Source organism: Jaculus jaculus, chromosome 17 (assembly GCF_020740685.1).
Source record: "Jaculus jaculus isolate mJacJac1 chromosome 17, mJacJac1.mat.Y.cur, whole genome shotgun sequence".
Classification (NCBI taxonomy): Eukaryota; Metazoa; Chordata; class Mammalia; order Rodentia; family Dipodidae; genus Jaculus; species Jaculus jaculus.
Window position 1 is genome coordinate 58675219 of NC_059118.1, and position 13340 is coordinate 58688558.

General features: G+C 42.1%; 1 protein-coding gene across 1 annotated transcript in view; it reads left to right on the forward strand.

Annotated features, from left to right (window-relative positions):
* Positions 1 to 12332, forward strand: part of LOC101613754 (androgen dependent TFPI regulating protein) — a 90035-nt gene extending 77703 nt beyond the window's left edge. The window contains exons 6-7 of the mRNA XM_012951013.2: positions 3278 to 3429; positions 12186 to 12332. Coding sequence (XP_012806467.2) covers positions 3278 to 3429; positions 12186 to 12217 — 184 coding nt within the window. The 3' untranslated portion in view covers positions 12218 to 12332. The remainder of the gene's footprint in view (positions 1 to 3277; positions 3430 to 12185) is intronic.
* Positions 12333 to 13340: the final 1008 nt, after the last annotated feature.

A 13340-nucleotide genomic window follows, 5' to 3' on the forward strand; every position in this document is an offset into this window, starting at 1 on the left:
AATGCTGCCTTGAATTGATGTTTAACTGTGACAAAATGAACACAACATAAAATCTAAAATTTTATCCTTTTTTTAAATGAGAATGAGAGAGAGTCTGTGAGTAAGAAAGAAACAGAGAGAAAATTGACACACCAGGGTCTCCAGCCATTGCAATCGAACACCAGACGAATGCACCATGCCACCTTGTGCGCATGTGCGACCTTACACGCCTGCGGCACCTTGTGTGTGTGGCTCACGTGGGACCTAGAGAGTCGAACATGGGTCCCTAGACTTTGCAGGGTAGCACTGAAACCGCTAAGCTATTTCTTCAACCAAAATTTTATCCTTTCTGGAATGTATGGTTCAGTGTGGTTAAGTACTCTCATTTTGTTACGTAGCTCTCACTAGCATCCACCACCAGAACTTTTTCCTCTTTCCAAACTGTAACACTGGACCTGCTGAACAACACCTGCCCATCCCCCTGCCTGCCCTTTACAAGCACCATCCTGCTTTCTGTCCCTTGAGGGTGGCATTTTTGGGTTCCTCATATAATTCAAATTTTACAGCATATGTCCTTCTTTTTTTTTAAAAAAAAAGTGTGCATATGTAGGTGTGTGTGTATGTGTGTGTGTGTGTGTGTGTGTGTGTTGCGCGCACATGCATGGCACATGCGTGGAGGCCATAGGATATCCTCTGCATGTTGGTTCTCTCCTTCCGCATTGTTTGAGACGAGGCCTCTCCCATTATTGTTTGCTGTTGGGAAAGCCAGACCATCTGGTCATGAACTTCAGGATTCTCCTGACTCTGTTCCACACATGTTGGTTATGCAGACACATATGCCAACACTTTGTATCGGGTTTTTATATGGGTGCTGCGGGGTCTGAACTCTAGTTGGCAGGCTTTCAGAGTAAGTGCCTTTGGCCACTGAGCCAGCGCCTCCTAACTTCAGTATGTGTCACGTTGTGGCTGGCTTGTTTCAGCTAGCATCAAAGTCCACCTATGTAGAAGCACGAGTACAAATATTTGTTATATTTTGTGTGTGTGTGTGTGTGTGAGAGAGAGAGAGAGAGAGAGAGAATTGGTATACCAGGGCCTTCAGACACTGCAGTTGAATTCCAGGCCCGGGTGCCCCTTTGTGCCCATGTGTGCCCCTGTGCCCATGTGTCATTTTGTGCGTCTGGCTTACATGGATCTGGAAAGTCGAACATAAGACCTTGAGCTTTACAGACAAGTGCCTTAACCACTAGGCCCTGTCTCCAGCCCATATTTGTCTGTTTAACTGCATATTTTGTTTTATTATTCATCCATCAGTGCACACTTGAGGTGTTTCCACTGTTTGGCTCTTGTGAATAACACTGCTATGAATTCAAACATACAACTATCTATTTGAGTTTGTGCCTTTAAATCTTTTGAGTACAGTACCCCAAGGTGGAGTTGCTGGATCATGATACTTCTATTTTAATTTTTGAGAATCTGCCATATGATTTTTCCATAGCTGAAGTGCCATTTTAGGTACAACCCGCCCCCGCAATAGCATATAACAGGTCCAATCTCTGAGCATCCACACTCACACTGTTTTCCACGGTTTGATTTATAATGTTGTTGTCTGTTGCTTGGTTTCCTAGTTCCCACCCCAATGCACGTCTGGGAGGCGGCCCCTCCCGGAGGCCTCTGCGCACAGCTCCCCAGCTACTAGTCCCGCCGGCCGTCTTTGGACGGACTCTTGCTCCTTTGCACACATTCTCCAAAGAATGTTTCTTCAAATCCCTTGTCCTTTTTTTTTTTTTTTTGATGTTTTATTGAGTTATTTGTATATTCTGAATGTTGACCTATTATCAGATGTATGATTTGAAAAAATTTTAACATTCCACAAAGAATCTTAATGCACAAAGATGGGCCCATGACTTCCACACTCCAGTCCCCTCCTTTCTTTCACCCTGATCCTGGCACTAAATATCAACCTTTGTCCACAGGAGGCTTACCAAACTAAAAGTGTGTTACATGACAGAGATCAGGCTTGGCTTTCTGGAAGTTTGATTAAGCATAGGATTTAATGTATCTATCTATATTCCTTTGACTATCTGGAGCCACCACATTAGATGCTATGTCTGAAGCCTGGCCAATTATACTTATTACAAGAGACAAGTAGCCTCAAAGAAATGTCGGTGAAAGATTCCTTCTATGCTATTCCCCTCTTGACGCAGACATTTTGGAATTCTTAACAAATGACTAAAATGTGCCAGGCATTGTTCACCAGAGGTTGAGGGAGACGTGTATGCACTGAACGTGTGCAGAGCGCCCTTCATACCGCAGCGGCCCGATGTCGCAGGGTCACTTGCATCCTCGCTAGCAGGGTTGAAAGACTGCTGAGGGTGACGTGGGTAACAGGCAGCAGGGCCAGCACTTAAGTCATAGACTCTGCTCTGGACTCTGTGCCTTAACCAATTATAAAACTGTAGCTGATAAGACATCCTTTCCATGTTTTTTTTAAAGTTATTTCAGACTTTGGCATCTCCACTACAATTGGTTTCCAGCAAATTGCATTTTTAGGTTTCACGTACATATCACAGCTTCTCTCCTACAATTTCTTGTCTTTCCCTGGCACATAGAAAGAACTTATGTTTTGTCTTCTTATGAGCAAATCCTGAGGCTCCCTCTATATCCATCTATTCCTATGTAATTCTCTATTTCATCCAGGACCATACTGCCATGAATGCACTTGATTTCATCTGAATTCTCTGTCTTTGGTTATACCTAAGAACGCAAAACAAGGCTAACAGTCAATCCCCAGGCATCCTGTCTTAGAGCAATGGTGTGCCACCTTCGAACGCTAAGAGAAAATGGCACTTTGCTCTCAGGCACCAAAACCAACACCAACAACACAACAACAGACAAGCAAACATCACTTCTTTGACCAAGAGCCAGCTAAAGGATACCATCTTGGCAGGCTCAGTGTCTCAAGCAGCCAGCCATCTGAGGGAAATGAAGGATTTATTTAATTTCTAGTCACATACTCTACATAGCTAATGATGTGTTACCTGCTTTCTATATTTTTTCTACCAAAAAGCATTCATTTAAAGGATCAGATGGAAAAATCTTCACTGCCCCCTCCGCAAACACCATGAAATGTCTTATTGTATCAATTAAATTACTAGGAAATGATTGGCTTCTATACAGTCGTGGGAAAACGCCAGCTATTGATAAACGTTCCTAGAGCTGCTTTCACCTGCCTGTACTTCAGGAGAGGAGAAAATAGCTTTGATGAAAGCTCCTCATCATTGTTCTGCTGTTTCTTCAGGGTCCTTTGGCTCTACGCTATGACAGGAAGCTGGGTGTACCCTGTATTTACCACCCTCAGCCCACTGGGCATCGTGACCTTCTGCTCTGCCGGCTACATCTTGACTGCCAGCATCTACCTGCTTGGAGAGAAGCTCAACCACTGGAAATGGGGTTGGTGTTTCCTTGTTGTCTACAGACATGCCTCTTTCTTATCCTTTCTCCATTCCTCCTGGAAACAGAAGGAAGGCTCATCCAAAGCAAAAGGCCTTAGCCTTTATCCAAAGGTCTTAGATGACATCTGTGTAAGTTGGCAGATAAAAGCCTAGGGCAAGTTGGCAGTCTCTCAAACACGAAAAAAAAAAAAAAAGGTCCTTCAGATTGTTTCCTGTCTTTTCTTAAATAACATCTCAAAAATCAAAATTTCTTTAGAAAGGTTGGGTCCAGAGAAGGGATTATCATTCCATGCATAAGGAAAAATGTCTATCAAGGTCTTCCCTCACCCAGTGAAGGCTTGAGGGATACAAGCTGTTAAAATGGTAGAACAAAGGACAGTCATAAATCAATGCAAGGAGAGCAGGGACTGACAATTGACATTGTCCTCTGACCTTCCCATGTGGGCCTTGGCACATGTGTGCCTGCACTCACAGACATCGCACATACACATGCAAATACACGAACACAAAAGAAAATGTCAATGGTAATATCTCCTATATGAGCAGTTAAAAATGAACTACTAAAAATTTTTTTTAATGAAATGCTAAAAATGACTCCTAAAACCAGTATTCCATAGCCAGGACTGCAGGAAAATATCCAGGAAAAAAAATATGTTGACATTTCAAATGTGTTGACATCTAATTCTAAATATTTGGGGATCCTTGAAGTTCTGCATAAAGATTTCTGATGACTTTTTGAAATCTGTATAAGGAAAAGAAAGAGATTGATCCATCTGGAACTTGGCAGCTGTAAGTGCAGAAAAAGAAAACATGACCACAAGATGAGAACTCAAGAACAATAACTTCTTACATCAATGGCACTGAGTTTAACAATGACTACTTTTTAAATTGCTTCTTTACAAGAGTGGATTTTAAGCGTCTATTGAATTAAAAATAGAATTTTGGTATACTGTCCTTGAAATCACTATTTGCAACACAAAGCTTTTCTCAACAAGTCTCATTGTTATGCATTATGTTTGGCTTTTCGTTAGTTATCTCCTAGTGTGCAAATAATAAGCCACCATCAACATACTCTCCTTCACACTGAGCGAGTGTGAGCATTCATGTGCGCTAATGTGTGTATTGTGGGTAAATACATATCTGTCTCCTATAGCTCCAGAACTTTTAAAATCCATTTTATTTCATTTTTATTTATTTGAGAGAGAGAGAGGGAGAGAGACAGAGAATGGGTGCACCAGGGCCTCTAGCTGCTGGAAATGAACTCCAGACACATATGCCACCTTGTGCATCTTCCTTACATGAGTCCTGGGGAATCGAACCTGGGTCCTCTGGCTTTGCAAGCACACCTTAACCAATAATCCATCAGCCCTAGTTCCAGATTTTTAACTTGAGAAGAGACTAGGTGAAAAATCCTATCAGAATAGAATGATTGATGTGTTAGCTTCTGAACACATTTTTATTATTTGCAAGCAGCAAAATGGGAATAAAAGAAAAACTGCAGTGCTCTGGAGACTAGAGCAGAAGGATTGGTCACTTGTTGAAGGCCAAGCTGGACTGAATAATGAATTCTAGGCCAGCCTGAGCTACTTAGAGAAACTATCTCAAAGAAAAAAACATAAGAATTCAGAAAATATATCCCTCATAATTGAAACCACACAGGAACACTTTTAAGTTGAGAATCTATCTCCCCATTTTCTGTTCAGCTTGTAACATTTTAGGGACTTCCCCAATTTACAGGAAACAGCCAAAGCCCTTGCCTACATCTAAGTTTGCCTGCCTTTTCCTTCACATTAATGTGGCTCCTTATGTCCACGGGTTTATGTCCTTCATAGCCCTCAGCTTTGGCCTGGCTTACACTTACTCGGTTATCTCAACTTACCTCTTCCAGGAAGACTGCCCTGGTTGCTCAGGTTCAATTCATTGTCCTTCCTAACTGCTCCTGCCACACCTCTGTCTCAAAACCATTAGACTTGCTGTTTGATCTCTATTACTTGTTTATATAAATTTTATGGGAACATCTTACTATATGAACACACTGCACATTGGTCATATTCCCATCAGGTTATCCTCTTTTGTCCTCTCCCCGCCTTTCCAGGGAGGGCCCACTTCACTGAGTGTGTCCATAGTCACTGTGGGGTCATGAATGCTCTAATTCGTTCTTGTGTGGAAACTCACAATTCATCTTCCCACCCTGTGGCTCTTATATTCTTCCCACAACATTCTTCAGCAATGACCCCTGAGCCTTGGTAGGCATATTTGAAATCTCCTTTGGTGTTGAGCTTTTGGAAGCCTCTGATTTTCTGGTTTGATGAGTTTTGAGTCTCCTCAGTGTCTACCACCATCTCCACAGAGAAGGTTTCTAGAAAGCAGTGAGAGCAGCACTCCTATTTAACCTGCCACATCCTCTGTAATGTTTCCTGGGCCCTGGTGGGTGTGATAGGCATGGGTCACATGGTGCTAGAGCCTTGGTTTTTTCTCCTTATCTTTTTGATGGGTCTTGATTCTCCCCAGTATTCATGGCCATCTGTAAAATTCAAGTTCTGTAAGCAAGAGTGAAAGCAGAATTGATCAGAGGGGACCAACAAATACATTAAGAAGGCTTTTGGGGGGCTGGAGAGATGGCTTAGCAGTTAAGTGCTTGCCTGTGAAGCCTAAGGACCTGGGTTCGAGGCTCGATTTCCCAGGACCCATGTTAGCCAGATGCACAAGGGGGCGCACATGTCTGGAGTTCATTTGCAGTGTCTGGATGCCTTGGTGCGCCCATTCTCTCTCTCTCGCTCTCTAATTGCCTTTCTCTCTCTGTCACTCTCAAATAAATAAATTTTAAAAAGAAGGCTTTTTTGATGGATATAACCTCTCCACTTAGCCAAAGAACAATTGAAGCATCCATCTAGAGTCTATGACCATCCAAGCCATAGGCTTTTGATTTAGTTCTCAGTATCAGGTATGAATTCTTTCCCACTGAGTGGACCTCATATCCCATCACAGAACAATTGATTACTCCTATAACTTATGTGCCACTATTGCGCACATTTTGCCTGGCTGATTGATTTTGTAGCTTGCAGGATTAACTGATGGTTTTATTTATGCATTAATTAATTAATTTATTTATTTATTCTTGAGGCAGATCCAACAGACTGCCCTTTTTAATTTTTTTTTCTTTATTTGAGAAAGAAATAGGCAGGGAAAGAAAGAGAGAGAATGGGAGCACCAGGGCCCCTAGCCACTGCAAACAAACTCTATATGTGTGCGCTGTCTTGTGCATCTGGCTTACATGAGTCCTGGACAATCGAACCTGAGTCCTTTGGCTTTGCAGGCAAGTGCCTTAAGCACCAAGCCATTTCTCCAGCCCAGATTGGCCTTTTTATTTATTTATTTATTTTACTATTTTTGTTTGTTTGGTTAGTTGGTTTTTCAAGATAGAGTCTCACGCTAGCCCAGGCTGACCTGGAATTCACTATGTATTCTAGGGTAGCCTTGAACTCATAGCAATCATTCTACCTCTGCCTCCCAAGTGCTGGGATTAAAGGCACGTGACACCACACCCGGCCAGACTGGCTCTTGTTATGCAAGAGAGCAAGAGTGAGAGTGAGAGAAAGAGTGAGAGAATTAGCATGCCAGGACGTCCAGCCACTATACTCTAACTCCAGATATGTGCACCACCCTATGTGCATGTGCAGCTTTGCACGTTTGTGCCACCTTGTGCATCTGGCCCACATGGGACCTGGAGAGTCAAACATGGTCCTTAACTGCTAAGCCTTCTCTCCAGCCCACCATTTTTTTACTGCTGCTTTAGAAATTTGTTTTTTACAGAAGACTTTGAATTTCTTAAAGGTTAGGAGTATGCCTTCTCCATCTTTAAACCCCCATGCTCACTATCTTTCCTGCTGCATTAGTGAGAGCAGATGGTTAATGATCTGTTGGCATTTCTCTTTAGGTAGAGAGGGAGACTTCTTGCAAAGGTATTCTGCAGACAGCAATCAAGGAATAACTTTAGCAGCTGTAGATAAGGGCATGTGACTGAAGTTTGGAAGGCAAAGATATAGTGTGCTCATTAGAGAACTGTTGAAAAACATTTTGGAGCAGGCAACAAAGATGAATACCGAAACACCCATATACTTGTTTCTTATGCTTTTCTAAGGCAGCCCAGTGAAATTCAGCAAATCTTCAAATTTTCAAGTCAAAATCTGGTGTGTGTGTGTCTGTTTGCACATATGCGTACGTGTGCATTGTATGCACATGTGCATGTGTGTATATGCACATGCATGTGGAGGCCAGAGGACAACCATAGATGTTGTGCTTCAGGAATGTCAGTGAACTCTTTCTGTATGACAGGTGCTCTCATTGGTCTGGAGCTTGAGAAGCAGGCTGGACTAGCTTTCCAGTAAGCCACAGTTCATGTTAAATATCTTCTCCTGTCTTCTCCATCTTCCTTAAAATCTCTTCCCTTGTCTCATGGTCCTCTTTCTAACTTCATGACCTATACACACACTCAAACACCCACACGCATATGTAGAAAGTAGAAGCTAGGTTCCACATATGTACAAACCATGTGGAATTGGTCTTCCTCTGTCTGGTTTATCTAACAATGTAATAACGTCAAAGTTCTAGACTAGCTGTCTGGTCAACTCCAGGATCCACCTGTCTCCACCTCCCCAGCACTAGGGTTATAAGCACACACCCAATATCTAGGTTTTTTTATATGGGTTCTAGGGTTTAAATTCAGGTTTTCATGCCTTTATCAAGTAAGCTATTTCCCTAGCCTTAGCATTAGCTTTTATATTTGTAAATATATAGTTGTACATCTTTGAAAGCACTTCCTTTTACAATGTAACTTGTGTTCTAACTATTGGAGTAATAAAGTATATAACTACATATATCTGTAGACATATTGGCAAAAACAATGCTCTCTTTGCTATGCTTGCAGAGGAATATGAAATATTTGCATAGCCTTTGTTATATCTGTGAATGTGTAAAGAAGAGACTAAAATATAAAAGAAATCAGTTATATCTAATCCCCTAACGGTCAACTAACAGACTTTCTACTGGGAAAAGCTTAATCAAGAACTATTCTCACAAACATTATTTCCCAGTCAGAGTTTGAAATCTATTTTATGAATTTGGTTCAGGTAAGATATATGACCTATTATTAAGGTGACAGGCTTCACGCAATACGGAAATGTGGTCAGATACTGAAGACTCTGAGGAGCCGAGACTCAGCCCTGTGAGAACTCAAGCTTAAAAGATCCATATTGTGTCTCCACATTCTAGAAACCAAAAAAAAAAAAAGAGACAGAGAGAGAGAGAGAGAAAATGAAACCTGTTTTCTGAGATGTTAAACCATGATCTTCTCTGCAGAATCAAACTACTACTGTGGCTCCACACAGAGGACTATGCAGGAAGGCACCTTCCTCCTCCAGCACAGTGCTGAGTGTATTAGCTTCCATTCCTGTACTGAAACAGTCAAGGGAGCTAACTTCATAAAGGGAAAGTTTTATCTCACAGTTTGTGAGGGGGAAAGTCTAAGCTCCGATGAGTTAGCCTCAGTTAAGAGTAGCAGTGGGGGGCTGGAGAAATAGCTTAGCAGCTCAGCTGCTTGCCTGCAAAGTCAAAGGACCCAGGTTTGATCTCCCAGGACCCATGTAAGCCAGATGCCCAAGAGGGAGCACACATCTGGAGTTTGTGTGCAATGGCTGGAGGCCCTTCCTAGCCCATTCTCTCTCTCTCTTCCTGCCTATTTGTGTATCTCTCTCTCAAATGAATAAATAAAGATAAGATATTTAAAAGAAAGAGTAGCAGTGGATGGTGGAAGAATACAGAGGAGCTGTGTGCAGGAGCAAGGTAGTGAGGACATCACAAACTACAAGAGACAGGGAGAGGTGGCTAAAGTCAAGCCTTTGCCGCAGCTACCCGGGATTCCATGGTCCAGGAAGCTCCACCTCCCCCTACACCCCACCACCTCAAACAATACCACCCTGAGGCCAACAGTTTGATCACAGCGGGCACTCAACCCCTCACCCCAGCAGAGCACAGGCTAAGAGGACATTTCCAAACATTTCACGGAGCTACTTAGTTTTGAATGGAGAAGACTCTGATACAGGAAATGGCACCTGCTGTCACTTCTGTCTGAGCCTTCATATGCTAACGTATTTACCAAAAGTAAAGTGCGCCCTACCAGGTATTTTAATTTTTTTTTCCTTTTTTTTTTTTTAGTTTTTTTTTAGTTTTTTGAGGTAGGGTCTCACTCTGGTCCAGGCTGACCTGGAATTCACAATGTAGTCTCAGGGTGGCCTCGAACTCATGGTGATCCTCCTACCTCTGCCTCCCGGGTGCTGGGATTAAAGGTGTGCACCACCACCTGGGCTCTTACTTTCCATTTCTGATGTGCATTTCACCCCCCACAGTAAGTCTTCTCTGATGCATCTGTAGGATGAACACAGCTCCTTGCTTCAGGGTGCACTTTACTCCTTTAATAGATTATCTGCCAACTACATAACAAGCTACCTCCTTCTCACTCAAGGCCTCAGTCAATATCAACATCTCAAATTTGTTCTTTCTGTAGTCACTTTGAGGCCCCTATAACTCTCTCCCCATACTTTTTACTAATGCCTAGCCCCTTGGGTAAAACTAGAACTCTAACTTCTCTCCTCAAGCCCAATAGTCAAGGACTGGAGACACCTTCTCCCTTGGTAAATACATTAGCATATGAAGGCTCAGACAGAAGTGACAGCAGGTGCCTTTTCCTGTATCAGAGTCTTCTCTATTCAAAACTAAGTAGCTCCGTGAAATGTTTGGAAATGGGATTATCACATATACTTTGTTTTTGTTGATTCTCCTCCCCAGCTCCTGTGCCCTGTCTCCTTCTCAGCCCACACTTACATACTGTCCCAGCCCTAGTTCATGTTAATTATGTTGTACTGGCTTTCCATCTTCCTTAAAATCTCTTCTCTCTTCTCATGGTCCTCTTTTTAATCCCATGACCTATACTCACAAGTAAACCCACACACACATATGTAAGAAGTAGAAGCGAGGTTCCACATATGAGAGAAACCATGTGAAACTGGCCTTTCTTGGTCTGGATTATCTGATAATGTTATAATTTCAAAGTTCGTTTGTTTTCCTGCAAATTTCGTAACTTTTTCTTTAAGGCTGAATAAAATTCCATTATGTAGGGCTGGAGAGATGGCTTAGCGGTTAAGCGCTTGCCTGTGAAGCCTAAGGACCCTGGTTCAAGGCTCGGTTCCCCAGGTCCCACGTTAGCCAGATGCACAAGGGGGCACATGCGTCTGGAGTTCGTTTGCAGAGGCTGGAAGCCCTGGCGCGCCCATTCTGTCTCTCTCCCTCTATCTGTCTTTCTCTCTCTGTCTGTCACTCTCAAATAAATAAATAAAAAATTTTTTAAAAATTCCATTATGTACATGAACCACACCCTCATTATTCATTCATCTGCTGATGGACATCTAGGCTACTTCCATTTCCTTGCTGTTCTGAATAGAGTAGCAATTAACATGGACATGGTAGGTATCCTTTGGGTATATGCCCAGAAGCGATATAGGTGGACATTATGGTAGTCTTATTTTTAGGTTTTTAGAAACCTCCACACAAATTCCGTAGTGGCTACACCAGTTTATATTCCCACTAACAGTGAATAAATGTTCCACTTTCCCAGCATCCTTGCCAGCATTTGTTGTCATTTATTTTTTGATAATAGCCATGATAATAGACATGGGTGAGATGCAGTCTCAAAGTAGTTTAATTTGCATTTCCCTGATGCCTAAGGATGTTGAGCAATTTTGATAATAGTTACTGCCATTTTGTCTTTCTTCTTTTGAGAATTGTGTGATCTGTTTGATATTCCATTTGGTGGCTAGCAGAACTGGATTTTTTTCTTTTGGTATTTAATGTTGGAAGTTCTGTATATAGTCTAGGTATTAGCACTCTCTGAAAGAATAGTTGGCAAACATTCCCTCCCATTCTGTGGGCTGTCTCTTCATTCTGCCATTAGCTTCCTTTGCTGTGGTGAAGGTTTCAGCCTCAAACTCAGAGCATGAAATTGCTGCAGTCATACTATTCCAGAAACATCATGGGGCTAATTCTCAGAATAAATAAGGCACAGGGTTGAGAAATGTTTGCAAAGTACTGCTGGTGTCATTGGGCAAAAGGTAGAAAGGCAATGAGCTAAGGAAATGTTATAAATTCCAAAGCTCATCTAAACATTTATGACCATTAAGTAGAGAGGAAGAACCTCGTTGGGTGAATGGAAGTCATTCAAGAAATTTGATCCCATAATTTCAGAAGCATGATCCTGGGATGTGCCTAGCAGAAACATACCCATATGCCAGTACTTTTTCACCCAGGTTGACATAAAATGGATTTGGTGAGAGGTCATGGAATGACTCCAATTAAGATAAACATCCAGTCTTCTATTTCCTCTCTAATATGATGCAGTCTCTCTGTTTCCAGATGCACTTCTCAGCATGGATGTGGGTATCACACAAACTCTCAACTAAAGTGGCAGAAATCAGAGGCTCACATGCATCTCCATGAAGGCAGGTGGTGCCACTGAGTAGTTATTCTCTATGAGTTGAGCCTCAAGACAGGAGAGCAGCTCCTTCTCCTTACCACAGTTGGTGAATGCTCTCCTTGGGAAAAACTGTCCTCAACTTCTCCTTGTATCACCAGGGCGAGTTTCAACACACACAAGAATACTTGGGGAAACTGATGCCTGAGGTGTCTCTGTTCTTGTCTGTACAGGTGACATGATGCAGTCCTTGAAGGAGAAGTGACCACACTCCAAGAGCCAAGGAAGAAGAACACGTCTTGCATCTGCTCCCTATTATCATTAGTACTAGTCCTGTTTGGGGTGGGGGTGGAACAACATGGAAAAGTAACAAGGATGGAGTGAGCTATTAATTCAATAAAGGGTTTTGGACAGCTTAATTTAAGGGTTCTTGGTTTCCTAAAAGGTTGACAGATATCTCCTGCCAGGTCAGAATTTGTCTGACCCCCATAGAGGATGGTTTCTGGAGAAAACCTGGAGGAGGGCTCAACAAGCTCATATAAAGTTGATTTTAGAGAATATTTAGAGAGACAGAGGGCAAGGAACATGTAATCATTCAAACACTTCATCTTACAGAGAAGGAAGATGAGAACCTTGATGGGGGGTTGTACACATCGAAATTACTGCCAAGCTGGTGTGGGGTGCACGCCTGGACTCCCCGCATTCAGGAGGATGAGTCAGGACGACAGTTAATTAGAGGCCAGCCTGGGTTACAAAGGAGACCCTGTCTTAGAAAACAAAAGAAAACAGACTCACATCTTCATGCAGACAGTGGCTTCTATTTCTCAGAACATCCAATTCTCATTTCTGGGCACTTTTCATTAATTCCAACTTCTCTATAAAATAAATAAATAAGGTATTTAAATAAACTAGCTATTTTCCCTAGTTGTCTACCAACTTCCCCCTTTGTTATAGACATATAAGGAAGTGAATGTTACTGAAGTTGTCTGCCTTCCCAGCCTGGTAAAAAATTCATCAGGGCAATGAGAAAATAATTTCTAACAAATATTGGGAAGTCTGCCCCTTCTCAGAGCAAACATTCAGAGTGGGAATAAAAATTGAACATAAGGACACTGTCAAAATCTCTTCCATTGGGATATTGATTTGAAGGGAAACCTCCTTGGGTAATAGTACAGTAAATGTGTACATTATCCATGGAAAAGAATCTGGATGGGAATTAGTATAAATATGAGGCTTGTAGAATTAATTTGGCACAAAGTACTTGCCTGAGATATTGTGTAGCTCAAAAAGATGATGTTTTAGTCAATCACAAAGACTCATTAGCCCTGCTTTAATATTCCTAGAATGTTCCTAGATGATTGTTGGCGTGTTTTCTCATTGCCATATAT